This window comes from Chenopodium quinoa, unplaced genomic scaffold, assembly GCF_001683475.1.
Source record: "Chenopodium quinoa cultivar QQ74 unplaced genomic scaffold, ASM168347v1, whole genome shotgun sequence".
NCBI classification, from domain to species: domain Eukaryota; kingdom Viridiplantae; phylum Streptophyta; class Magnoliopsida; order Caryophyllales; family Amaranthaceae; genus Chenopodium; species Chenopodium quinoa.
In genome coordinates, this window is record NW_018743920.1 from 9,444,566 (window position 1) to 9,471,197 (window position 26,632).

At 35.4% G+C, this 26,632-nt stretch overlaps 3 protein-coding genes across 3 annotated transcripts; 1 reads left to right on the top strand and 2 right to left on the bottom strand.

Moving 5' to 3' along the window:
* Window positions 1-1,263, bottom strand: LOC110687652. The gene has a single exon (XM_021864283.1). It carries the CDS (start codon window positions 916-918, stop codon window positions 337-339), a length of 582 nt encoding a protein of 193 aa, XP_021719975.1. The 5' UTR covers window positions 919-1,263; the 3' UTR covers window positions 1-336.
* Window positions 1,264-19,320: 18,057 nt separating this feature from the next.
* On the top strand, window positions 19,321-21,417 carry LOC110688506 (GDSL esterase/lipase At2g31550-like). The gene is made up of 3 exons (XM_021865269.1): window positions 19,321-19,980; window positions 20,719-20,980; window positions 21,079-21,417. Exons 1-3 carry the CDS (start codon window positions 19,360-19,362, stop codon window positions 21,291-21,293), a joined length of 1,098 nt encoding a protein of 365 aa, XP_021720961.1. The 5' UTR covers window positions 19,321-19,359; the 3' UTR covers window positions 21,294-21,417.
* Window positions 21,418-23,935: 2,518 nt separating this feature from the next.
* LOC110688507 (exocyst complex component EXO70B1-like) lies at window positions 23,936-26,525 on the bottom strand. The gene has a single exon (XM_021865270.1). The coding sequence runs from the start codon at window positions 26,250-26,252 to the stop codon at window positions 24,333-24,335; it is 1,920 nt and encodes a 639-aa protein (XP_021720962.1). The 5' UTR covers window positions 26,253-26,525; the 3' UTR covers window positions 23,936-24,332.
* Between the last annotated feature and the right edge of the window lie 107 nt (window positions 26,526-26,632).

Sequence of the window (26,632 nt, forward strand, 5' to 3'; positions counted from 1 at the left end):
CAATTAATTAACTCTGAAAAAAAACCAAGAATAAAATCCGAACTACTCTGTATTTTTCAACTTTTGGTATGCTCAAATATTTTGAGCTCTCTTTAAGAACTACTTGTACAATAATAAATCCGAAGCTGCCAATATTACAAAGCAATCGGTGAAAAATTAAACCAAAATGTAATGTAAAGTAATGTATCCACAATAAATTATAACTCCATCCTCAACACCTTGAAATTTTTGACAAGGAAAAAAAGAAAGGCTTTGCAATTTGCATATAATTGCAAATCTCAAATAAAGGAGTTTAGAGAGAATAAAATTTTGATATAATATATTTAATAAAAAAAATCACAAATCTTCAGTAATAATTTCCAAATGAGGTTGCCAAATACCACTTTTACCCCTGCTGCTTCTTCTCCTTTGATGCTTCCCAGATTTAGATTTAATCTTCAAATTTGTTTCACAAACTACCTCATTGCTAATATTTTCATGACCACCTTCTAATTTCGATAAATCTATACTCAATACTTTATTATCATTGTCATTATCGATATTCTTAGACTTACTAAGCTCCTGGTCTTGGAGATTTTGATCATGACTAATAACCAACGACGACTTTTGACTCTTGTTCTTGTTTTTCTTGGATGAATTCGGGTTTTTAGAAGGTAAAGAAGAATCCGGTAGCAAGAAATAGATGCTACCGCGTTTAAGCTCAGAATCGGAGGATAAAATCATAATTTTCCTAACCATATTACCTTGTGAACAAGGTTTGCTTAAGACATGGTTTGGATACTCTTGAAGAAATTCACCGGCCGTTACGCCGGCCCTTGTGATCTCTTCTACGTACCCGTTTAGATGAACTATTCTGATCAAGTCGAGTGCACCACAAGGTAGTACACAAGCCAAACAACACCTTAAACTATTTCCCATTTTTTATTTTTATCAGAAATTTAAATATTTTTGGATGATCAAATAAAAATTTATTTGAAGGTGTTTTTTGGGGGGAGCTTTGAATTTTTTGATGTGGAAAGTGGTGATGAAGAGAGTTTCAAAACTGGGGGTTTGAGAGGGTTCTTATATAAGAGGACCAACCTTATATTACAATAATATAATATGATCTAACTGTATGCTATGATTATATTTTTATATAATAATGTTTTGGTTAATTTATGCATCTAATAATTTGATTATTGTCCTTGTTGTTGAAGTTTTTAACTACCAGATTAGGTGATTAGGAAGCTTACTTAAGGGGAGTACTACCACTTGGCCGTCATGCTTCAAATTAAATTTAATCTCTGATTAACCTTGTTGTAAAGCAATAGTAATTAACTTTTTAATGTAATAGTATGTGCTACGTTTTTATCTTTTAAGGTAAGAGTTTAAAACTTTGTCTAATATGTTTTTAAGGTCAAAAAATAACTTTACTTGCATTACCCAAGCTGATAAAAAATAAACAATTCTCCACGTATTTGAGAATACAGTTATTTGTGATCCTTAATCTAGGTTATTCATGCATAACTCGAAGCATAGAAATAGAGAATCGTATCTATATGGCACCAGGACAGCACGTGCATCACACATGCCTATAGAGATAAGAGCATAGTCCTCCATGTGCATATCAACATAATGTTGGTTCAACCTTATTATCTTATCAACAAGCTAGCATGCTCTACATTACGTAATTACAAATAAGTCGGTAAAAAAGATTCGCAATAACTTCTTATGAGACGCTAAAAAATACATACTTGGTTAATCTTGGTAATTAAACTCTTTTGTTAAAAAATCATAATTTATGAATTAATATAAGCTATTGTAAATAATTTAAATATGGAGAAACATTTTCAAAATTAAATGCAAATATATATCCCAAGATATATAGCATAATAGATAGCCGTCTTACCCAAAATACAGCCTTTTCTCTTGATATGCAGAGATGATGAATCAAATCTTACACTATTTCCTAATCAAGGCAGCTCAAGCAAGGTAAAACTCTAAAATATAACAACCACTGTATAATTATATAATATATAAAATATATTATATAGTTTTAGAGTAGAATAATGAAGTTGACTAGATAAGACAAGCCTTGAAACTCACAGCTGAGCTTATAACTGAAATAAACCTATCTTTAATTAAATTTATATATTGTCATAGTTTTAGGGGCTAACACATGATCATATAATTACTTTAGAACACAAACAAAGGGTGCTCTGTTTTTGCTAATTAAGTTTATGATTTAATTAAGTTGGCGAAACATGTTGGGTGGCCCACACAACATGACCCATTACGATTAATCGCGAATATTGGCAGAGTTGCGCCGATTCTAACGATTTTTATTTTTTTATTTTTATTTTTTTTTATTTTAGCTAGCTTAAGACTGCATTTTTAGAGGATAGAGAAATTAAATTAAAGTGTAATTTAAGATTAAATAGGCAGAAATTAATTAGAGAATTAGGTACAATGATTAATTAGAGAGGACAGCCTTGTTTATGATGTAAACAAAAAATTAGATAATGTTTAGGTTGCTAATGATATAGCACCACCTACTTTGGTGTTAGACCATGATGATTAAGAAGGAAAGATTTGTGTGAGACCGTCTTATCGCTATATAACACTGTATTAGGATATTAATGAGAATAGTAAGGATTTAACATCTATTATCAGTAATAACTTCTTAATAAAATAACAATATTAGTGTAAGTAGTAAGCAAAATACTTTTTGAGAAAGGTTTATACGTACTATATGTTGTCCTACTAATGGGACAAGTTATCTTTTTTAGCTACATTCTAGTGATAAAAAAAAATGGTATTTGTTGGAAATTAAAGTTAAGTTGATCTATAAATCAGATAATGCATGAGATTGCACGACTATGCATGCAAAGGCCAACATAACCTTGATGTTGCAATTGATGCATAGTGCGGCACACTAAGCTAGTGCAAAATAGTGTCCTTTTTTGCGAATTATGATTGCAGTTTTGATGAATGTGCTTAGTGTTAGGCCTATTGGGGCATTCGACACTCTTGTCTTAAAAAGTTTTTTGTCTTGCATACACCATTTTAACCGTTATTATATCTTTTTTCTTTAGGTTTGAAAAAAAAAAAAAAAAACACACTCACAGTTCTTATTAGTAAAATAGTGACATTGACAAATATTATTTGAGTGCCTTTCAAAGTTCCATGTCTCAAAAACACCCTATAGTGAATTACAAAGTATAATTATTCCTTGTTATGGTTTTTTCCTGATATTTCGAATTATTTCCACGCAACTTAGGGTGTGTTCTATTTACCTGATCATTTTCACTTAACTGAACTAATTTGAACTTATTAACCTTATTAAAACGTATTTTAGTTGTAATTTGTATGTACTTGGATAACACTTATCAAAATTTATTTTTTCCTGAACTTATCAAATATGAAATTAACTGAACTTATCTAAACTTATTAGACCTAAAATAAATTAAAATAAGGTGAACAGAGCAATCTCTCGTTGCATTTCTTGTTTATTTTGTTCATTCACATTGTAGTATCAAAACATGCCAAACTAATACATTAGCAATTTCGCACAACCATCCAAAAAGAAAATTTCCGATCTAGATGTGAAAATTAATCGAGACCGAGTATTTGCTGTATTTTATAGACTGCACTAAGCTTTACAATCATTTTACGTGGAAATCACATGATTATCAACTGTAATTTGCAGTAAATGTATGCAAATTAGCCTTATTCTTTTGTTTTTTTTTTTTTTGATAAAAATTGCACTATACGTTTAGAATTTAATGGTTACATTTTTATGTTATTATGGAATCATCATAGAAGTAGATATTCTGCCTTAGCAATAATAATACGAGTAATAATAATGCCCTGCTATTTTTGGACCACTTCTTCCCTGCTATTTTGGACCACTTTACCGCGTAGCAAGTACAATCCTATGGTACTTTACCCTGCTTAATTCCATTGTTTATGCAATTTGTTTATGTTTTCAATTAGATTGCACGAGGATTTGTTAATTAACTATGTGATTAACTCATAAGTACGGGCGATAATTACGTCGTATAAGTTGTTAATTATTTACACTTTAATGTTTACTTAATTTGAGATCGTGGAGATGCAAATCATGCATGCAAGTTGATGAACAGTTGCATCACTTGCATGTAGTTTATACTACATTAACGAAGACCAGATTTTCATTAAAGTTCAATAGTTTAATTAGTTGTATGATATGTAAAGATGAATTATGTTCCAAGCATGTATCAACTTTGTAAATAGGTAAAACGAACCCTTGTGTTTTAGAGCTCGGCCATGCACATACAAGTCAGTAGAATTTCATCCTAAAATTAATTGGTTCGTGATAGGTGAAGTAGCTCACTACACTTATAAGTTAGTCGTCAAGCTCTCTCTTTTTCTTTTTCGTGGTATAATGAATTTATCCCAACTCTCATTTAGGTCATTATCTTAATATAACCTGCTTTAGAGTATGTCACTATATCTTAATATAACCTGTATTAGAGCATAATTGTAATCAGACCGAAATTTTGCGAAGCTTCATTTAATGAGTTTACTCATAAAAGTAGTAGAAAAAGATCAATGATGACATATTTGCTTAAGATAACATATGATTGTACCTGGATGTACGCTTCCCATTATTTGTGGACTATAAATGTATGTATTCAGTACTATTAGAAGATTAATAACAGTCCAATTTGGCTATTCTTTTAAGACATCAACAACAAACTTGCCAATACAATATTTATAAATTATAATTAGTAATTAATTGTACTTAATTAATCTTGTTAGAGCAACAGATATATATCTTCTAATCATGTTTCCGCTGCTAGATACGAAGCTTCGTAGCATGTAGGTTTTAGGCACCGCCCTTAATTAAATCCGATTAGGTACTATAATTTTGTTTAGATTAAGTCCTAAATTTGATTAAAAATTTTAGACCAACAAAACAATAAAATAATTGAAAAATAATAACAAGGGTATCTGCACGAGGAGTTTGAAATTATAATCAAAGAATCTAATTTAGTGGTAAGTTTTAATTTAATTTGAACCCTAATTGAAAACAAAATGTGTACTGAACGAGGGACCGAAGAAACAGAAAGAAACTATAATTGAATAACGTGAGTATGTGAGTTAGTGTCTGTCTTGACACCAAAGTCTAGGTGGAAAATTGATTATACTATTACCTATCCTTTAAACCTTATAATAATAATTGAATGAATTATTATTAATCATCATCATCATATTCTTAGTTCCTTGTAACTTAAAGTACACTTTTTTTTTTAAAAAAAAAAGTAAGCTTGATTATAGCCATACAAGTATGCATAAGAATAAAAGAAGAGATTTTGTAAGCAAAAACCCTATTTAATAATATAAAGAGCATTTTTTTTCCCTTATACTATAAGTTCAGATTTTTAACAAGTATTCCCTTCATCCCATAATATAGCGTCTATTCATTGATGATAGATATGAATTATAAACATGACTAAATAAATAAGAGTACGATATGAGATTGGCATACTACACATACTTAATCTAGTAAATTAATAGTCATACCATATCGAAATCAAAGAAACAAGTTCTGATCGACATAATCATATATATCAAATGACCGACTCTACTAAAAGGTTAAATTGTGATTGAAACTTAGAATTGATTTTAATACTATATCAATGTCATTTACGTGTTCATATAATGGTCTGATTCCGAAAGAGATGGGGATTGTTGTAGCTAAAAGAAGAACACATTATCATTAAACAGCTCTTTCCTAGCTAGACCCTGCCATAACATAAAATTTCCCACCACTTACCCTTTTAACGCAAAGCTATACTAAATCAGAGGAGTACTAACTTAGATACTGTTTCGCTGGCAACCCATTTCTCAACTGCGCCTAATACATTGCATTCTAGCTAGCTTGTTTTATTAATTTCATCATTTAAATCACCTAACAAAATCCAACTAAATTATCAATTTACTATATAATACAAGTGACTCGTATTTTCAGATGAGTCTATTTCTTCTTTTAATCAATTAAATTAAACAAACATAAAAATGCGTATTCTGTTGGAAATAAATGCAAAAACATTATACGTAAACGTGGTTTTAGGTACATGTTATGGGTTATAATGTGTCAGTTTTGTGAATAGGTTCTTGTAATTTTTGAGGCCTTGAGTATGTTATTAACGTGCCAAATTAAATGGGTGGTTGTTATATGATTAAATAATTTGCACAATTCGATGGAATATTTCGGATTTTTGGTCAAATATCCGTACATTGTACCGAAATTGGAGCCTATAAGTTCAGCGTAATGTATATAGTGGGTAAGTTGAGGAAATATTTATGTGTAGAGTTCACTGGCTAACAATCACTCCGTAAGTAACCACATACTCATATAATCATATTAGTTAGCTTAGGTTAAGATTTTGGATATTGTGCCTAATATTCGATATAGGTTTTAATTTTTTTTTTTTTTTTTTTGTTGCATTGCCTTTTTTTTTTTTAACTGGTCATGATAAACTTTTTCTATCTCATAATATAGTGTACTGTCCATATTTATTTTTTTGGTCAAAACTTTGACCAAAGATTCTCATTAATATATTAAAAAACTTAATCGTATATATGAGATATCATGAGATACTTCTCAGTGTCTAGCTTTAAAAAACAAGTTTTTATAATTTTTTTAAATATGTATATAAGTATATTAATGGTCAAAAGTGTCTTTAAGACTGTGATAAATAAAATAGGTGCTATATTAAGTAACAGATGTATATACCTCTAACTCTCTTAGCTAGGATCGCATATAATAAGCTAAGCACAAAGTATTTTTTACATGTTGATTAGCATTCTTAATGTTATATATATTTCTTGATACTAGTACTATTTTGAAGACCTTAATTAAACTAAAACATCATCCGCCCCTTTTTCTTTTTAAGAAAACAACGAAAAGCCTATCAAATTATAAACATTTGATACTCCATGTACGGTGCCTTGGCTATTACTGTATTTCTCTCATCACCTTGTTGTAGCCTATGAAAATACACTATTTTATGTCAGTTTAATGTCAAGATTATTGCAATCACATTTGTCATTTTCTATTAAATAACTAACAAAGCAGTAATCTCTATTTTGTTCATTAATCAATCTACTTATAAGAACTTCGAAATCACATGTATAAAGAACGGAGGGAGTAGTATTTGTCCTTGTCGCCTGTAAATTAAACATCTTAATTAAAGTCATATAAGTCGAGGTATATTATGTTCAAATCCATTTTAAACTAAATGAGGTTATAAGTTCATGCAAGCACATGGATAAGTGAATAATCAAGGAAAGAATAACGTCAAAATTAAAAAGAAAATAAACAACTAACATATGGAAGCAATGCAAAACGATAGAATGAACATGCATGTACGTATACGTACAAATACATCCTAATTAGAGTTTAATTGCTACTACTTTGTACGGCATTATGAGCATTAACTGTACACTTTCCATTACAGAAAGGTCACTTGCACGTACAGATATCGTTTGATCAGAATTAGAGAAATTATAATTATCAGCATTCAGCATATAGTTTGCATACCGTACGTTTGGGACCACAATTTTGTCATGCTTTCAACGTACATGCAAACTCATACAAGTACTTTCTGATCACTGTTGCATATATATTTGCACTTTGTATACTATATTGAGTTTAATTACGTACATAATTATCTGATTACTGTTTTTTGTTTTCCTAATATATATTATTGTCAGTGCTTAGCTTAATTATAATTAGTGTTCTAGCTGTCATATAAGTTCCATCATTAATTAAGTAAGATGCAAACTGCTAGTCGATTAGTAACTTAATTAAGTTATTATTACTTCGTATTAACTTTGCTTTATTTAAGCTCAAGATCTTATAAGTGGTAATTTGATATAATTAATAAGTTTGTTTTGCATGCAATTATTTGTTCGTGGATTACGGTAGATGACTAGTTATTCCATGAAAATCGTAGGATGAATGTATGTAGGACAAAAGGTTATACCATGAGTTCGAAGTTAATAATCATGTTGATCGTGTAATATATAATTGTATAATATAAGGATCATAGAGTACACCTATGTACAATTTGATTCATAAAATAGTAGGGCATGAAGTAAACATTCCTAATAAGATTGAAAACCTGTAGTAATTTGTTTGACAAAAATACAAGCAATGCAACTTCTTAGAAAATTCTCCCCCTTTTACAACATGTAGGAATGGGCTTAAATTGCCTAGCTAGTATCCACCCAAGTTAAGTGCGATGGACCCTCATGTGAGAAGATTTACTTCGTGTATTATTGTGAATTCAATTTGTAATGAACCAAATAGTGTTACACTGTTACTAGGTTAGATCCCCTGCCATGCAGGATGATCTATAGTTATATATTATTGATTGATAAGTATTGTAATTATTAATTAGTCGAAAAATAATAAAAGTATGTGATAGGTTAATTTGATATTTGTATTTTTTAATTGTAGCTTCTAATACACAATTAAAACAAAAAGTAGGAAAAAAATAAGAACAATCTTTTTTCTTGAGGTAAAACAGGTAACAAATTATTCAAATATAATTTTTGGTTTATAGTTGCCCAACTTTTTTTTTAGAAAAATTTGTAAAATATTTTTATTTTAAATATAATAATTACTACATTAATATGAAATATGTATTAAAAAAAAATTATTTTTCTAAATGTTTTGTTTCCTTAATTAATAGATTTTCTTAATAAAAAAAATAAAAAAAAAGGACACACCAGGAGGACACATATCATAGCTGATGTGTCTTTCATTATTATTATTATTACTAGGTTAGAACTGTGCGATGCACGGTTTATATAAAATCTATTTTTATAATTTGTACAGTTTTTTAAAAAATGGATAAATATAAATAATAATTATGCACCTTGTACAAAAATATTTGTACTTTTAAAATTTTAGATTTTTATCAAAATTATGATATAATTCCTGTTCAACGTCGTCTGATACCTATTTAAATATAGGAGTCTATTTATTAGTGTGCTACTTAAAATTATTTCAGTTTTCAAGGATAAATTGATAGGTTGTAGTTGTAATGAAGAAGCTTCTAATATTCAAATTTCCAAATTATTAAATATGATAACTCCACAAAACAAAACAAAAAAAAAAGATGACATCATCCTTGCATTTAGGCGGGTAAATTTTTATTATTAGAGTGACATATGGACAGTGATAACGTCAGCAACGTTTTGTTTTAGTAATAGTTAATAGATTATTATTATTATTATTATCTTAAAAACAGATAAAGTCATACAACCTACAATAAATTAGTGGGAAGCCAAGATACAATCTGGGCCCCCACTCCTCTAGTTATAGCAAAGCCTACCCTAGTGAAGATATGAGCTGCAGCACGAGTCTCAATGTCTTGCGTCGTCGAGAACCTCTGAACCCGATTCAGCAATGCAACAACCTTCTTTTGCTAATTCCCCAAGCGAAGAAAAGGAGAAGGGAATGAAACCATATCCAATCAGCTGGCAACTAGCTGCATACTTCACTCGCTTTCGATGAGCCGCATCTGCCACAACCCGTCCTGAAACAAAGTCAGATAGCCCCGTCTGTGTCAAAGGAGAAGACCCTGTTAAGTTAACACACACATCGCGACCACGATCCCAAGAATAAAGTAACACATCAATAGGTCTGTAGCAGATATCAACAAGGAATAAAGGCCCCGTCATTCCCTCCAGATAACCCTATGTCAACTTCCTTTCTTGCTGAAATCTCAGATTTGTAGCAGATATCAACAAGGGTATCCCGGACAACATTATGCCGATATTTAAGACCCACAATACCAGCACACGACACCGCGTGATCACCAAAAATATCCCTAGGAAAAACCCGAGAACAGGCAGATCACGGCGTCGAGACCGAGAACAATAGAACACCCATCCGGTAGCACAACACTTCGGTAATTACTACTACTACTACTACTACTACTACTACTACTACTACTACTACTACTATTATTATTATTAAAAAATAACAAAACCTACAAAGTCAAATGATTTACAAGAAATTAGTGGGGAGCCGAGATACAATCTAGGCCCCCACCCCTCTAGCTATAGTGAACCCGATCATGTTGAAGATGTGAGCAGTTGCACGAGCACCAATGTCCTGAGTTCTAACGAACGCCTGAACCCGCTTCAACAACGCAACTTCTTTCTCTAATTCCCCCGATGAAGAAAAGGAGAAAGGAAGAAAACCATAGCCAATAGCCATGCAACGCGCCCCATACTTGTTCCGCTTCCGCTGAGCTGTAACTGACACAACACAATCAGGAACGAAGTCAGACAACCCAGATTGTGTTAAAGGAGAAGACCCCGTCAAGTCAACACATACATCAAGTCCTCTATCCTAGGAATAAAGCAACACATCTGCTATTCGAAGAGCCCCGTCGTTCCCTCTAGTCAACCCAACGTCAACCTCCTTTCTTGCAGAAATCCCAGACCGAAAACAAATATCAACAAGGGTATCACGAACAACATTATGCCGTTGTTTAATACCCACCATCCTAGCACAAGACACTGCATGATCCCCATAAATATCCCCATCAAAAACCCTTGAGCAAGTAGAATACGGTGACGAAACGGAGAACAAAGAAACACCCAACCGGTAACAAAGAGCACAACGGTAAGTCTTACCATTCAAAGTCTAACCCAAACCTGATATAGGTACCGCTCACAACCAGGCAGAAGTGTAATCCCCCTGTTGGGACTTCCATAAGACAACCTGACGCGGAGATAAAGAGAAAGTAGATTGTGCAGATGCAGTGACCTTCATGAAATATATATCTGCCAATTTCTTCATGAGTTTGGGAGCAGCAATCTCACTAGGATTACTCATAAGTCAGTCTCCACGGTCCTATTAAAAAGACTAAGAGCACCATCGAAGGCCGGTCCATGACTAACAATACCAGAATAGCGAAGAAGCGAAGCCTGAAGACCAAAAGACTGCAAAGCGACGCAAGGAAAGCATAGTGCCGAACATCACCCGCTGAATAAACACCCAGTCCACTATAAGCAAAAGATAACGTGGCAAGTCGCCATTGCCAATCACCAAAATCAAGCCCGAAAGCAGTTACAATGCGCTCCAAAGAAGCTCGAAGGGCCACATCAAAAGAAATCTAGGCCGCTTCAAAAAGAAGAGGAGGACAAGTGCGCATAGCAAAGTAGAGTTTTGAAACTCATTACACGCACGAAGTAGTAATAACTCACATTGGGGATCATCAACTTTAGCAACAACATCCATTAGTACAATGGTCTTCGACACTCTCTGTGAAACAAGCTCACCACTAAAAGATGAATCCGCACTGACAGGTCCACCAAGAAACTTAACACCGTGTACGGGACGAGCAATATCTGGAGGAAAGACACCTACGAGACAGCTACCAGTGGGTCCTCCGTGGGCTAGTAAACTTCCGTTTTTTTCAACGTTTACATGGAGGTCGAGACGAGGTCCCTCTGCCAAAATCAACTTCATAACCTTTCCTACCACCAAGGTGTCACCAATAATAGAGTCGTCATCTAAATACCAAGCTTGCAAACATAAGTCAAAAGAATCTCGATTTTGGCACACCAACGGATGAAGAACCAAAGCAAAAAGCAAAGGACCAAGAGGATCACCTTGTTATACTCCTTGACATGACCATAAAGTGTGTTCCCCATAAAACAGCCTGGCTGGAGAAGAGTAACAGAATTTAACCCAACGCGAGAGAGATGGACAACGAAGACGGACTTCACGCAATAAAGCCATACGATCAACCAAATTAAAGGCATTATAGAGAGGCCAACATCACCACCACGAGCCTCAACCAAATGATTAATAACATGAAGAATAGCCTCACCACCCACCGGCACCCCAACACCAAACTGAAGACCTCTTAAATAGCTTCCCAGACGCGGACCAATTAAAGCAACTCCAACCTTTGAAACCAAGCGCCTCCAAACGATACCCACAGCAATAGGCCTAATACCACCACCAGGCTTAACAAGCAGTGTGAGAGGAACACTAACAATATATTCTCCCAACTCAGTAGGACATTTCCCAGCGAGAAAGAGATTAACCACCTGCGTAATAAGGTCCACCAACTCATCCAAAATAGAAATTGCAACACCACTCAAGCAATCCATTAGGTGTTGAGCACGCAAGCCGTCTCTACCATATGACGTACCACACAAAAAACCCTAATCTGGTCCAAAACAACAGCAGGAGTAGCAATAAGGTGATGATCAACGAGGATATCCAATAAGATAGGAGCCGGAAAGAAAGGGTGCTTAGCTTGTAAATCCGCAAGAGTAGCATCATTTTAAGGGGCTAGACCTTAAGACAAAAGAACCCTGACCGCAACAGTGTCATGTCCATCACAAATCTTTCTCTTACATTGCTTAATATTACGCTCAGACAAATCATGGTCCTCATCAGCATCCAACAAAGGTGGAGACACATCAGCCAACGTGTCCCGCACAAGATGCACATAACCACCAGGCTCACCACCAAGAACGAATAGCAGCGGTGATACTCTCTTCCTGTCGTTGTCGCCTGACACCCGAAGTACACTCACAATTACTTCTCGGAGAAAAGGTTTTAAGGACACAAAGAGGAAACACAAGAAAGTGAACCTAACAAGAGATGTCATCAGGCTTGCAAATCACCTTATCAAGCGCTCTTTTGAGAACCCGAGAAAAACCTAAGCAACACTTAGGAGGGATAGATTTCACCGAACGTAACCGCTTAGATAGCAAACTATTAAGGAGAGCAACATCGAAAGCAAAATGAGGCTCACGAGGCACACTAGAAACAAATACCTTCGAAGACGGACCTTGCAGTTTAGGAAAACCATAAAGAACAAACCAAACAACACTATCCCCAAAATCAAGTGGGGCCACAATATCATCAGAACCACGACCATGTCAACACTTCATACAAATAATATGTGTCTTGAAACACTCCCCACAAAGCCAAATTCCCATACGACGAAAGGTTGACTCCGCCTCTCAGAAAATAGCCAAATCAGAAGTAAGAGAGTTGCGGGTCAAATCCCGTGCATCCGCACAGCAATGACGGTCACGGAGATGAGTGATCAAACATGTTTTAGTGAGCCCATTCCCCCCACCATCAAGACACCCATTAAGACCCACAAACGGGCAATGAAAGCGAATAGAAGGAGGCATAACACCCTCCACAACTTGCCCCAAGAAGATAGCAATATAGCAAAACACAAACTACACTTGAAACAACCCAAAAACGCACCAAAACTACACACCCAATTCACACCAATACTGCACCAAAAACAGCACCAAATCCACACCAAAGCTGCACCAAAAAAAGCATCAAATTCGCACCAAAACAGCACCAAAATCACCCCAAAACTGCACCAAACTGACTGCCTAAAAACTGCACCAACTGACCAAAAAACAGCACCAATATTCGAGAGGAAAACAGCCCAAAAAAACTAACCCAATAACCGCATGAAATTCGCACCAAAAACGCACCAGAAAAAGGACGTAGAACCTGCCTGAAACTGCAGCAAAATAGCCCCCAAAACTACCCAGAAACCGCAGCAATAAAGCCTCCAAAAACCGCAAATGTAAACGCACCCAAACAGCCCTTAAAACAGCCAGAAAATACGACTAAAAACCTACCAAAATCACGCCTAAAAACAAAGTGGAACCACGCCAGAAAATAGAGCAAATACGCCTGAATTTCACCCAAAACCGCACCTGAATTATCGCCAGAAAATCGAGCCTATAACCGCCTGCAACCTGAATCGCTGCCGAGATACCGCCAAAGGACCTATAGGGCCTGGAAATCGCCGGAATAACGCCTGTACAGCCGCCAAAAATGGACCGAAACCTGCCTAAAATTCGCCCACAAACTGTCCAATAAACGCCCTAAAACTACCTAAATACCGATGGAAAAGCACCTGACCGATAACCTTTCGCCCGTCCTGACCCTACGCCGGCAATGCAGCTGGAAAAATGACATGGAAACCGGTTCACCCTTTGGGCTAATCCGGATTCGGGTCTCAGTCTAAGTGGTTAGGTTCGATTCCAGTCCCCTTCCAATTGTTGTTGTGGGGGATCGAACACGCATTCCTCCCTACCAAATGCAGCTCCAATTAACACTGCACCAACAATCAATTGGTATTATTATTATTGATTGATGATTGATTACCACTTAATTCATGTATTGTAATCAACCTTGATTGATACTTAATACGTATAAAAGCAATTTCCTTAAAAATGTAACAATTTATCGCATCCAATTCAATGGCTAGCCTTTACAACGGGGTAGTTCAACTTCTAATACCGTCAAATCAAGCAATCTGATCATCCGTATACATACGTACTTCTAGCCTCTTTGGGTAACCATTTCATTACAAGTGTATAACATTAATTATTGAATGGTTAAATATCACAATTTGGTACATCTACTACTACTACATGCGTTGTTTAAGCATACACGATGAACGAACTTGAGCCTTAAACAAGGCACATGGGAAACTAAAAGCTCCAAGAAAACTAATTAAGAGCAGGGGGTCCTAGAATTAAGTATACATTACAACGCCGACACATTCAATTAGCTCAAGGCTTGAATTGAAGCTCATTGATCATGTTATCCCATGTTTCATAGACCCCACGCTTCTTCGATCATCTATCATCCATATATCATCCGATAAGACTTGTCCGTTGTCCCCCCTCAAAATCTCTTCATGATAGGATAAGAAATGTAGGGTACTTACATAAATGTACGTGTGTATGTCCTAATTAGTAACAATTACGTACGTATATACAGTGTCAAGCACCCTTCGAGGGTAAGCCTTTATAATCGATCTAAAGGACAAGGAGGTTTAGTTAAGTTGATCAAGATAAGAATCGAAAGAATTCATTATTGTTAGATAATAATATTGTGTAAGGAACTTCAATCAGTACTCCTATTTTCGTCCAACTCAGCTCCAATCTATACCAATGCAAACGAGTTGTTTATTCAACGATAAATTTGCACGAAATAATTAGATCTTATAAGATACTTCAAAATCCAAAAAGCATGAACACATGATCCTCAAAACTTGTAAACATGAACAGGTGAAATGTATAATCCAAGCCTACATGTTATACAATACGAATAGGACAAATACCAATCAATGAAACTTTGTATTATACACTTATACCTTGATGAACTACACTGGTAATATATAGAATTATTACTCGTATACAACAAAAAATTAACAAAGGGAATAAATAAAATCTGTCACTGTGCATATAGCATCAAAATTACAATAGATTTTTCAATCAAATCAAATGAAAAGATCAAATTGAGATTTTCTAGGGCCAGAAGACCTTGGAAATGTAGCTTAATTGTACTAAAATCCAAAATAATTATCCTTCTGATTTCTTGAACAAATTAAAATACAGTTATAATATGATGATTTCGAGATCAAACCCATTATTTATGCAAATATGAGAATGTCTTAAGCTAAGCTAATCATACATACATGCAATTAGGTTAGTTGACCAAGTTGATGAAATAATTGATATATATGATGAAGCACGCATGTATGCATGCATGCAGCCGGCCATTGATTTGGTGCAGTACATAGAATCAGTAACCACGCCTACCAAATCCTGTAATGCACGAGTGAGCCAGCGAAAATCATGCAACTTCTACTTCACATAGATATCATCTTTCTGACTTACACCTAACACGTACTCCTTTTTGGCTTCTTATAGATCAACTTATTTTATACAGAGTATAATTTTTACCCCCGGTTTTGCAATGTTAAGGAAAAAATGTCGCGTTGTATCTATGGAGATAGATCCAATGTAGTGTTGTGTATTGATTAAGACTACCTATGGCTAATTTCTTAAGAAAAAGTTGTCAAGAATCCAAAGTTTATCAACCCCGCCTAGGGGTGGATCCATAATATATGGCCCTTTGACGATGCAATTGGAACGCCCGTTGTTAAAAAAAAATAGATTAAGTTGTTCTTGGGAATATTTTTGAGAGGTAACCTTCATTCTGAACCCCATTTGTAAAGGAGAGATCAAGTCACTTGAAGGGTGAATAAAATAGAACTCTTTATCTATATGAATTAATGTTACATTTAAGTTTAGAACTTCTTTGATCAGCCCCTGGCTCTACAAGATAGCAACATGCAGACTATTACCATCTTCTCTTTCTTGAACCTTCCTTCCTATTATCAGTGAATCACTGTTTTTGAAGTGAAAACCGCTACCATGGATTCCATGCCTAGATGCATTTTGAAAAGAGGCAGTAGTGTCCTAATCAGTGGTGGTCATTCAATTGGTGGCTAGATTTTTTTTTTTTTTTTTTTTTTTTTTTTTTTTTTTTTTTTTTGGTGAGTGTGACATGGTTGCCACAGAGATTGTGTGTGTAAAAAAAAGAAAAAGAAAAAAAAACAGCCTAAGCCCAACATGTGAACAAGAAGGGGAGTTGAGAAAAGATATAACAGAACAAGTCAGCCCAGGCCCAAAAAAATCATCCAAGTCAGCCCAGGCCCAACAAGGTGATGATTAAACTCAAGTTTTCTAAAAAAAATCTATCTATAAATAAATAAATATAACTAAAGTAATAACCGCTAACATCATCACTATCCAAGTGTTAACTTCTCATAAAAAAAATTCCCTCCAAAACTGTTGGTAACATCATTTTTTTTTAAGATAAATAAAGATTTGAAATTAGTAGATTAATTGCATATTTCCTAAAATATTTTATAATTAAAATTACTAACTACATAATTTTCCATGGATTAAAAATAAAATAAAAAATTGGTGGCTGGACTATTTTATTTTTCTAGAAACTTTTTATCTCCTACCACTCTATACATTATAGTGATGGTATGTTTTGGAGGGTTTTCATTCTTTACTAGTTCTTCAAAGAAAATTAAAGGAAAATTGGTTTAAAATAATCTCAATAATTAACGGTGTGTGAAAAATAATATAACCTCAACTATTTGCTTTCAGCAGTACCACCTTTTGTAGTATATGTGTAAAATGGTATACCATCCATCAAAGAAGGTATCTCTAGGAGTATTTCGTCCATATTCATTATTATACTATTTTTAATATTAATTATTAAATTTTTTTTTTCAAAATACATAATTCCTCTATTTTTATTTACAATAAAACACACTACTTTGACATAACACACTTTAAGAGAGATATTAGACTAGATAAACGGACAAATTAATCAACAAATTTTTATCACCAATAAGAAGAAAGTGTTATGTAAAAATGAAAGTGTTAAGTTGCTACAATTTAAATTTAATTTATAGCATACTTTGTCCGCTTACATATAGTCTAATCACTTTTTCAAATAGCTTAACATGTCAAAAAAAAGGTTTGTTGTAAGTATAAAAAAAAAGGAAATATTATGTTAATTTTGGTTTTTAAAACATTTTTTGAAACTAATTATATCAATATAATAAAGCATTTAAATACCCTGTTTACTTTTGTTTGATTGTAGAAATTTTTTTCTTTACATAAATTCATTTATTAGCCTAACAAAAGGGCGGGATATTATTAATTTGGGTAGGAGGAAATTATTAACGTAAAATGCATTTTGAAAAAAAAAATATTTAATATAAAATAATTATAATTAAAAAATATATATAATAATGAGTATGGACGGAATATTCCTTAGGATGCCTTCTGATTAGGGGGTTTTCCCCGCCCAATCATTGTACGCCACATGGACCAATTAGGTCTTACCAAGTGTCCTCCATTTGGACCTCTTAGGGCCTGCCACGTGGCACCCGGCCATTTGTCCACCATGGACCAGTCAAGCCACGCCATGTGGCCTATTGATTGCCAGCTTGGAAGGAGGCCACCTAAGCCCACTTCCCGGGAGAAGCCCAGTCAGATCTAGGGTTTACCAAAAACCCTAGAATTAGGCACGCTTCCCAAGGCTATAAATACATTAATTAATCCTCATTAAAGGGGATTCAACAAGTAATTACTATCACCTAGAAAAGCCAAAACTCATTGATCACTCCTCACCTTGAGGGACCAGATCTCCCACCTTTACTTTTCCGCATTCACCTACTCCTAAAACAAGTACTAACTTGACCGTCGGAGGCGGAGCTCCCACCACAAGGAGTCTCCGTTATTTTGCAGGTACAGGCGCAAGGATACCAGTCCCAGAATTGTAACTCTCCTGCAGGACATCAAAATACCCCAAAACACCTTCTTTGATGGTTGGCGTACCATTTTGCACATATTGTATAAAAGGTTGTATTGCTGATAGCAAATAGTTGACGTCGTATTATTTTGCACACATCATTAATTCTTGGGATTATTTTAAGCCAATTTTCCAAAATTAAATGAAAGATAAACCAGTAAATTAATGCTAACATCTTAGAAATATGTTTTAAATTTTATTTAATTTATGAAGTATATAGTATAATATATGATTATAATACTCCGTACTTAACATCATATCTTTCGTTATAGCACAATATATCTAATAAGAAGGCACAAAATTTATTATGTTTTTTTTTAGATACGTATTACATACAAATAAGAAAAAAAAATTGTTTAAATCATGCATCGCATGGGACTAACCTAGTACTACCACTAAATCAAAACCCAAACCTATCAGCTTATACTTGCATTTTTTTTTTAATTCAACTGAGGAAAAGATCCAATACGAAAGAAATGAAAACACAGGAAAGCAAACAATTTAGGGGAAGGGAAACTGAGGGACTAGACGTGGCAATTAAGACCACATCTCGAGTATCCTCATATAATATTCTACTAAGATCTAGATTACTAAACTAAAGATGTTAAGACGAATCCCTTGAGGGACTCCGAGGTTGGCCAACCAATAGCCGCATGGTTTCCTTTCCTGTATATGTGAGCAACTCTAATCGTCCAATTAGGAATTTAGGATCATTAAGCATTGGTCTGCAGTTATTAATATCATGGGCACTTTCTCCTCTCCCTAACTCAGCTTGTTGCAAAATTTGCACACAAGATAGGAGGTCCATTGGACCTCGACCTCCAAATGAGAAATCTGTAGATTTTGCGCTAGGTCAAGGCCACGAGTAAGGGCCTAAACGAGTTGCTACTTCAGAGTATAATTAAATCTATGTTACTTTGCTTACTCCTTTTATATCTTGACACATAAACTAAGTTATCTATATCTGCTTATAGAATTTAGATGAATAATCTCTTCAAAGCTACAAAATTATCCAATTTTTGCCATTTGTTCTTGAAAATATATTACGGGGTATATTCTTTCTATAAATTCCCATCCCACTAACTAAAATCTACACCATACATCAACACCCCAAAAACATGGCTCCAAACTTTTACTCCATCTTCCTAATAACAATACTGTTGCAAGCTTTTTCCAATATTAATGTCACAGCCCAAGCATTATTTCCTGCGATCCTCGTTTTTGGTGATTCAGCCGTAGACACCGGCAACAACAATTTCATCAATACCATTATATCACCAAATAGAGCTGATCATCCTCCTTACGGTAGAGATTTTCCTAGCCATAAACCAAACGGTCGTTTCTCGAATGGGAAACTTGTCCCAGATTTCTTGGCTGATACACTAGGGTTGAAAGAGAGCGTACCCCCATTTCTGGATCCCCATCTTTCAGACAAGGACCTGATTACTGGTGTGTGTTTTGGGTCTGCAGGGTCTGGGTTTGATGATTTGACGAGTAAGACAACCAAAGCAATCCCAATGTCAAAGCAGGTTGAGTACTTCAAAAAGTATATAGAGAGAGTTACAAGGATTGTAGGGGAAAAGAGGGCTAAGGAGATCATAAGAAAGGCTATAGTTGTTATAAATTCCGGGATAAATGACTTTGTGATCAATTACTATGACCTGCCTACTAAAAGACTGCAGTACGATATAAATGAGTACCAAGATTTTGTTCTCCAAAGACTGCAGAGCTTTGTTGAGGTTTTAACTCTTTTCTTTACTCCCTCCTTTCCCATAAAAATACAATGACAGATTCAAAAAGGCATAAAACGGACAGAGGGTAATGGTAATAGGTTTGAGTGCGATTTTGCAATGAAAACGTATCTCATGTCAAAGTACATGATAATACAATTTCATCTCCAATTATATATTTTACTCTAAAAAGTTCCATTCTCACTCAAAACCAGATATAATCATCTAAAATGGTTGAGTGGTAATAGAAATTTGAAGAGAAAAGCACATATTTGAGAATATACTCGTAGTTGCAGAAACATTGACACCCTAAGATTTTTCTTACAAAATTACACAAACCAATTAACATATTACCGCGAAGGATAGAATCACTACACTATCGGGATCGACTAGAACTATAACCAAAAAGTCTCTATATTAATACCCAAATATTCAATCTTTTTTATCTCTTCTACTATCACACCATCCATTCTCTTTTCCGTGTGTGCTAAAACAATCATAGATGCTGTGTCACAGGTTGCAGGTTGTAGCTGACCAATATATGACACATCAACTATAAAAGTTTAAGTATGACAAGGAATAAAGCTCAAATTGATTCAACAATTTATACGAATTTCTATAGCTTAGAGATAATTTTCTTTGGCCCAAACTTAACAACTAATAATGACCCATTCAAATTAATATTTCAATATCTTATAATTGTACATGACAATAACACACTAGTTTCTCAAAAATCTGAAACTGCAGGAGGTGCATGAACTCGGATGCCGTACAATAATAGTAACTGGGCTACCTCCCATAGGTTGTCTTCCGATTCAAATGACAGCAAGATTTAAACTCCCAAATGAAAGGAAATGTTTAGAGGACCAGAATTCAGATGCCATGTTATATAACCAGAAACTAAAGAAACTCATACCTCATGCACAAGCTTCACTTCCAGGAACTCGGATACTATATGCAGACGTATACACACCATTTAGCGACCTGGTAAAAAATCCAGAAGAGAATGGTAAGAAAATATAAGACAACATGAAGACCAAATATTACATAAACAATATTAGTAATAAAATTATAAGCTGATGTTATATTGTTTTAACACTGTAACAGGATTCAAAGTGACAGATAGAGGATGTTGCGGGACAGGATATATTGAGACAGGGAGCCTTTGCAACATATTAACACCTACATGTAAGAATGCTACAGAGTTTGTGTTTTGGGACAGTGCTCATCCCACAGAAGCAGCCTACCAGTATGTTCATGATTCTTTGCTCGAAGAGCTTGGTCCTCAGATAATTAATGATCCCAAGTTTTCTGTTTCCTAACATTCTGTAATATTCAAAATCTTCATACGTTATGTAATGTTGTATGAAGACATGTCCTCTCAGATTCTTTAAAAAGGAATGCAGATAGATTTATGAATACATATAATTTCATCTTTTGGAAATACATCGAAAATACCATTTCAATATCTCTCTTGAATTAATACAACTGTTCTCATTAGCCAAAGCAAAACACTGAATAGCATTAGACAACTGCCTAAAAACTCCAATTTTGGTATTAGACATTCTAGTAAAGAACAAACATAATACATCTGGTCTGAGCTGCTGCCAAAAATATAAGAGATTTAATGCTTACTGTGTGGAAGGCTGGAAGCTAATCATAAAACCAGGTACAGTTTTGAAAAGTCAGAAAGGCAATTCAAATATCTAACATATAATGATTTTGAAAGGGCAATATCCTTACCGTTGGAAGATTCAGTCAACTAGCAATATCCCACAGCAGAAAGAAAAGAAAAAAGAGGAGGGGTGCAGATGCAAAGGCAGGGGAAAACGAGCCATTGGGTGTGCATCCCAACTTGAACTCAACTCTGGGAATATCCAAAATGGTATACTTCAAAGTGGCTCTGAGACTGAGGAAATAATTCAAGCTATCTATCACCAGAAGCTACTTAGATATCAGAAAGACAAAGGTCAAGAAATCTCTAACATAATAATGCACCACAGTATCAGAACTCAAGCAATAGATCTGGCTGCAGAGTACAGACATATACAGGATTGAATTTTCTCAGAACTCGCTAACCAGCAGGCCACGTGTAAGAAACTATACCAGATATCTTCGCTCTTTTGCTAATCATGACTAGGGTACAATAATAATACTCCACCCAAATCTTAATATCTTCAGCATATAAAGGTAACGCAAAGAAAGGTACCAAATTTCAAGGGATTGTGACAGAGAGATGAGTCTAAAATTCATATAGAGGCTCAGGCACAAATGCACAATCATCCTTTTCTCATATACTTGACGTCTAGACTTCTTTAGTGGTCTCAATATCTCAAAATGAGATCCAATCCTTTCTAACACAATTGAGTGCAAGCTGTTCTGTTGGAGACATTTGAGTGGTTTAGACGTAGGTAGCCTTAAACCTAACTAGTCGAGAAAGGAACATTCCTAAGAGTAAATAATACTAGAAGCACTATGAAGCAAGTGAAATGCAATATGATGCGAGGGAGACGGAGGGGGTTCACCAATCGCTTAAACTAGGCCTAGAGTGTCATAAGATTATTATATAGCCTAAGGCTCTAATAGATGTTTGCTTCCAGTTGGCTAATCTGCCTTCACAAACAACAGCGGGGCCTCAAAATTTAAGGGATCAAACATGTACAGGGATCAGATGACTGGCCTTTAAGACAAATTCATAAATCATTTCTCAAAATACACCTGTTTCTGTAGACCAGAATTCAATATCTACAACCTAGTTACTTGACATGATCACCTCACCCACAAGATTGATTTTGGCCCTGTTTGGTAATTAGCTGGTTTGACTAACTGATTGTATTAATTGGTTTGACTAGCTGGTTGTAAATAGATGGTTGTGTAAAAGTATTTGGTAAATAGCTGTTAGTTGTTAGCTGTTTAGCATATGAAACAACTAATAAGCTAAATGTTCAATAAGCTAGTTCCAAAAAGCTCATGTTTTGAGAATTTACAAAAAGAGCTTTTTGAGTCCAAACAGATCTTTAATAAGCTTTTTACCAAACACTAAAATTAGCTTTTTGATAATGGTCAAACCACTAATAGGTTCAATAAGCTAAAAGCTCTCCAAAAAGCACTTCACCAAGCATATCTTATGATACTTAACTAACTACTCTATACTAGCCTTCTCGGGTCATATCATACCTCAGCAAAGGCATTATTGATCATACTAGTCTTTCAAGCAAGTCAGTCAAGTCATTGGTGCTAAAAGAGCAATTAGCAATTGAATTTAAATCCCGAATTGAATGAGTTGTTAGCACAATCTAATTTTTGTCCAATATGATGATCTCTGATATGATAGGTGCAGCACATCATGGGGATCAACTGCTAAAAAGGGAGATTTTGCATCAAGAGACATGGTCTGCAAGATTAAAATCCACTTACAAGCAACTGGACATACAATAATCTAGTTAACTTCAGCAAATGATAAACAAAATCAAGTGACATTAACAGCTGGCTATGCAGATACTTTCTACTATACAGGCAATATAGTGGAAACTAACCCGAGAATAGAAGGTTGGGCACATGACCCTTTGAAGTTACACAGTTCTGCATTCCCATATCTCCGATGTGTATACTGTACCTCGAAATAGTACTTTGTTAGTGGTAAGATCCTACAAAATCAGCACACATGACTCAAGTTACACATAATGTAAAGGATTTATAGCTCCAGATTTCAGACAAATTAGTAGAAGAGAGATGATTCAACTGAGATATCCATCTGCATGCAACAAATAAGCATCTCTCTACCTGTTCTGTAACCCTCGACTTTCTGCATACGGATTCACAGCTTGTACGGTGAAGTAATGCTCTGACAGCACTTACAGTAGTTCCAAGACAGTATATCATTATTGTTAGATAATTTAATATTACAATAACATGAAAATACAATAGAAAGCAAGCTTTAAAGACTTCCAAGTTCAATAGGTAATAACAGGCAAGTAGGAAATTAATTTTTGAAGAGCAGTTTCTTGCTAACATTACATAATCAAACAGATCCAATTATACACAATCGTACAAAAATGATCAAGTCCTTTGTGAAAATCAGAAACTGATAGAATAAAATGTGGCTTTCACACAAGGTAAAGTAGTACATAAGGGCCAAATCACACATCTATACACCCCAGTGGAAAATCTACCAGCACGCCAAAATTTTACACTCCACAGTGGGGAAACAACTAATTGATCACCAAAATTTTGGAAGAGACCTACCATTTCAATTCACATTTTCATAAATTGATACATTGTTCTAAACCAATACAAACTTGCTTACACTGTTCTACAAAGATACAAACAACATTTTCTGCTCATCAAGTCACCACCATCTTTCATCTCCTTCCACCATTACTATTACCCCGAAACAGCTCATTGTTAATCTGAGCCTCAACATCCTCGACACTATACTTGATATGTTTCTCAGGGTTCCTTCCCGCTTCTGCAGAGTTCTGGAACTTTCCAATAAATATCCGATAAGCAGGCAACAGATTTTGAATAACAGACATCTTCAAATCCTCCCTCAATTGATCATCAAACACAACCCACGAAGATTGAATCTTTAATATCTCCTCAAAGTAAGCATTGAACATCTTAAATCTTTCCTTCAACGGCCTCGAATTCTGGCCCCCATTAGCATTACTCCCACCTCCATTATCCACCTTCAAAACCCCAACCACCTTATTCCAAGTATTCCTCTGATAATTCATCTGAAACTGCCTAACTTTCACACTATGTTTTCGAATCCAATCCTCCCCTAACAACAACCCAAGCTCACTATCCTTCACCTTCTGCACAATGTACCTCCCATTATTCATCATAAACAAAGAACTCAAAGCAGCATCCTTATAAGTCTTTGATTTCGCCTCCAAATTACTCTCTAATAACTCCATAATCCAAGCCATTTGGACCGACAACGAGCTCATTCCCGACATCCCTCGTTCCCTCTCCTCCTCAAACACCTGCTCCAACGTCTGCTGCGACTTACACGCGGCTCGAATATAATTCATCACATATCTAGTAATCGGATGAAGTCCGCCACCAGGCACCGGGTTTTTCGCCGGATCACGCCTAATCAAATTCTCCAATTCCATAAAAATCCCTCTAATTGCTTCCCCAACCCTCTTCCAAATTGCCACAGCTTCATTCCTCAGGAAAACACAGTACTGATCAGAGAACAAAATCTCAAACTCCGGAATCAAATCCCTCAAAGTCTCATAAACATCAAGCACCTTAAACAATCTCTCCGGAGACCGGCTCGAAATCGCGACCGCATCGGCGAAATTCAACAGCTGAATAGCCGAACCACGGCAAACCTCCATAAAAGCAAAATCAGAAGTCGACGGAAACCCGAAGAAAATACGATCACAGAGACGCCTCTCAGAAGGAAACAAAATTCGGAGAGAGAAAACCGCCGATTTACACCACCGTTCAATCTCATCCTCAAGCTCCGGCCATGGAAGCTTCTGGACTTCATCAGTGCTCAATTTCTGTAACCATAACCTCGACAAACTCTCTTCTAGAAACTCCCTCCGGCACGCGCTGTACACGTGCGAACACTCTCTTCCGTACTCCACCAACACCATTCGCCTCGCAATTTCATGGAGATCGTTAATCGTCGACGCCGGCAAAGCGTCGATAACGATGTTAAAATCCGTCATCGGATGCGCCACCGGAATATCACCTCCGCCGTCATCTCCTCCGTAACCTCCACCGTAACCACCGCCGTCATCCGAGTCGGAATCCGACGATTCACGAGTCAAATCGAAGGAATCAGCACCTCGTTGAATCAAACCACGAAACTCTTCCTCAAGCTTGAAAATCGCCGACTGTAGCAGCTCATCTGCGCGATCCAGAGTCACAGCGAGCGCCTTGTTGTCGCGCGCAAGAGGAGCGAAGTCGCGGATTGTTGCGATCAGCTCGTCGAGAACTTCGAGGAAGGCGGAGGAATCGGTAGGGTCAAACCATAGTGGACGGTCAAAGGAGAGAGAATGAGAGATCTGAGCTTCGAGTGAATTTAAGCATTCTTCCACGGTAGCAACCGCCGACGACGGTTTTTCGACGGATTTAGGGTGGTTATCCGGCAACATATTGTCGGAAAGCGGTAATAATTTATCGCGAGAAAATCGGCCGTCGAAAGTGGAGAAAATGTTGAAAATATCGTCGGTCATAGAATTGGAATGACCGAGAGATTTTGCAATTTGGCGTGCAACTGCTATCAATTTCTCTTCTCCATTGATGTTGTTATCAGCCATAATTAAGATTAAGTATAAATAAATAAAATAAAATTTGGTCACATCAAAACAAAAAGGAAATTCGGACAAATTCAAAGTGAGATGTTAGTGGTAGTAGAATAATCAAAGTGATAGTGGAAATTAGGGTTTATAATTGAAAAGATGAACGCGGAAATTGAAGGAATTGGGGAAGAATAATAAAAATAAAAAGAGGAAAGTGTGAGGAAAATGAGAAAGGGACAGTTTTTTTTTTTGGTTTTTTGTGTTTGGAGTTTGGTTTTGTTTTTTCGAGTTTTCCCACTGTTTTGGTGTTTTTGTTGGCCGTGTAAAAAGGTAAGTTTATCGTTGTTTTCTTGTTTTTGGATAATGTGGTGTTTAAATATGATTGCTTAGTCAGCATT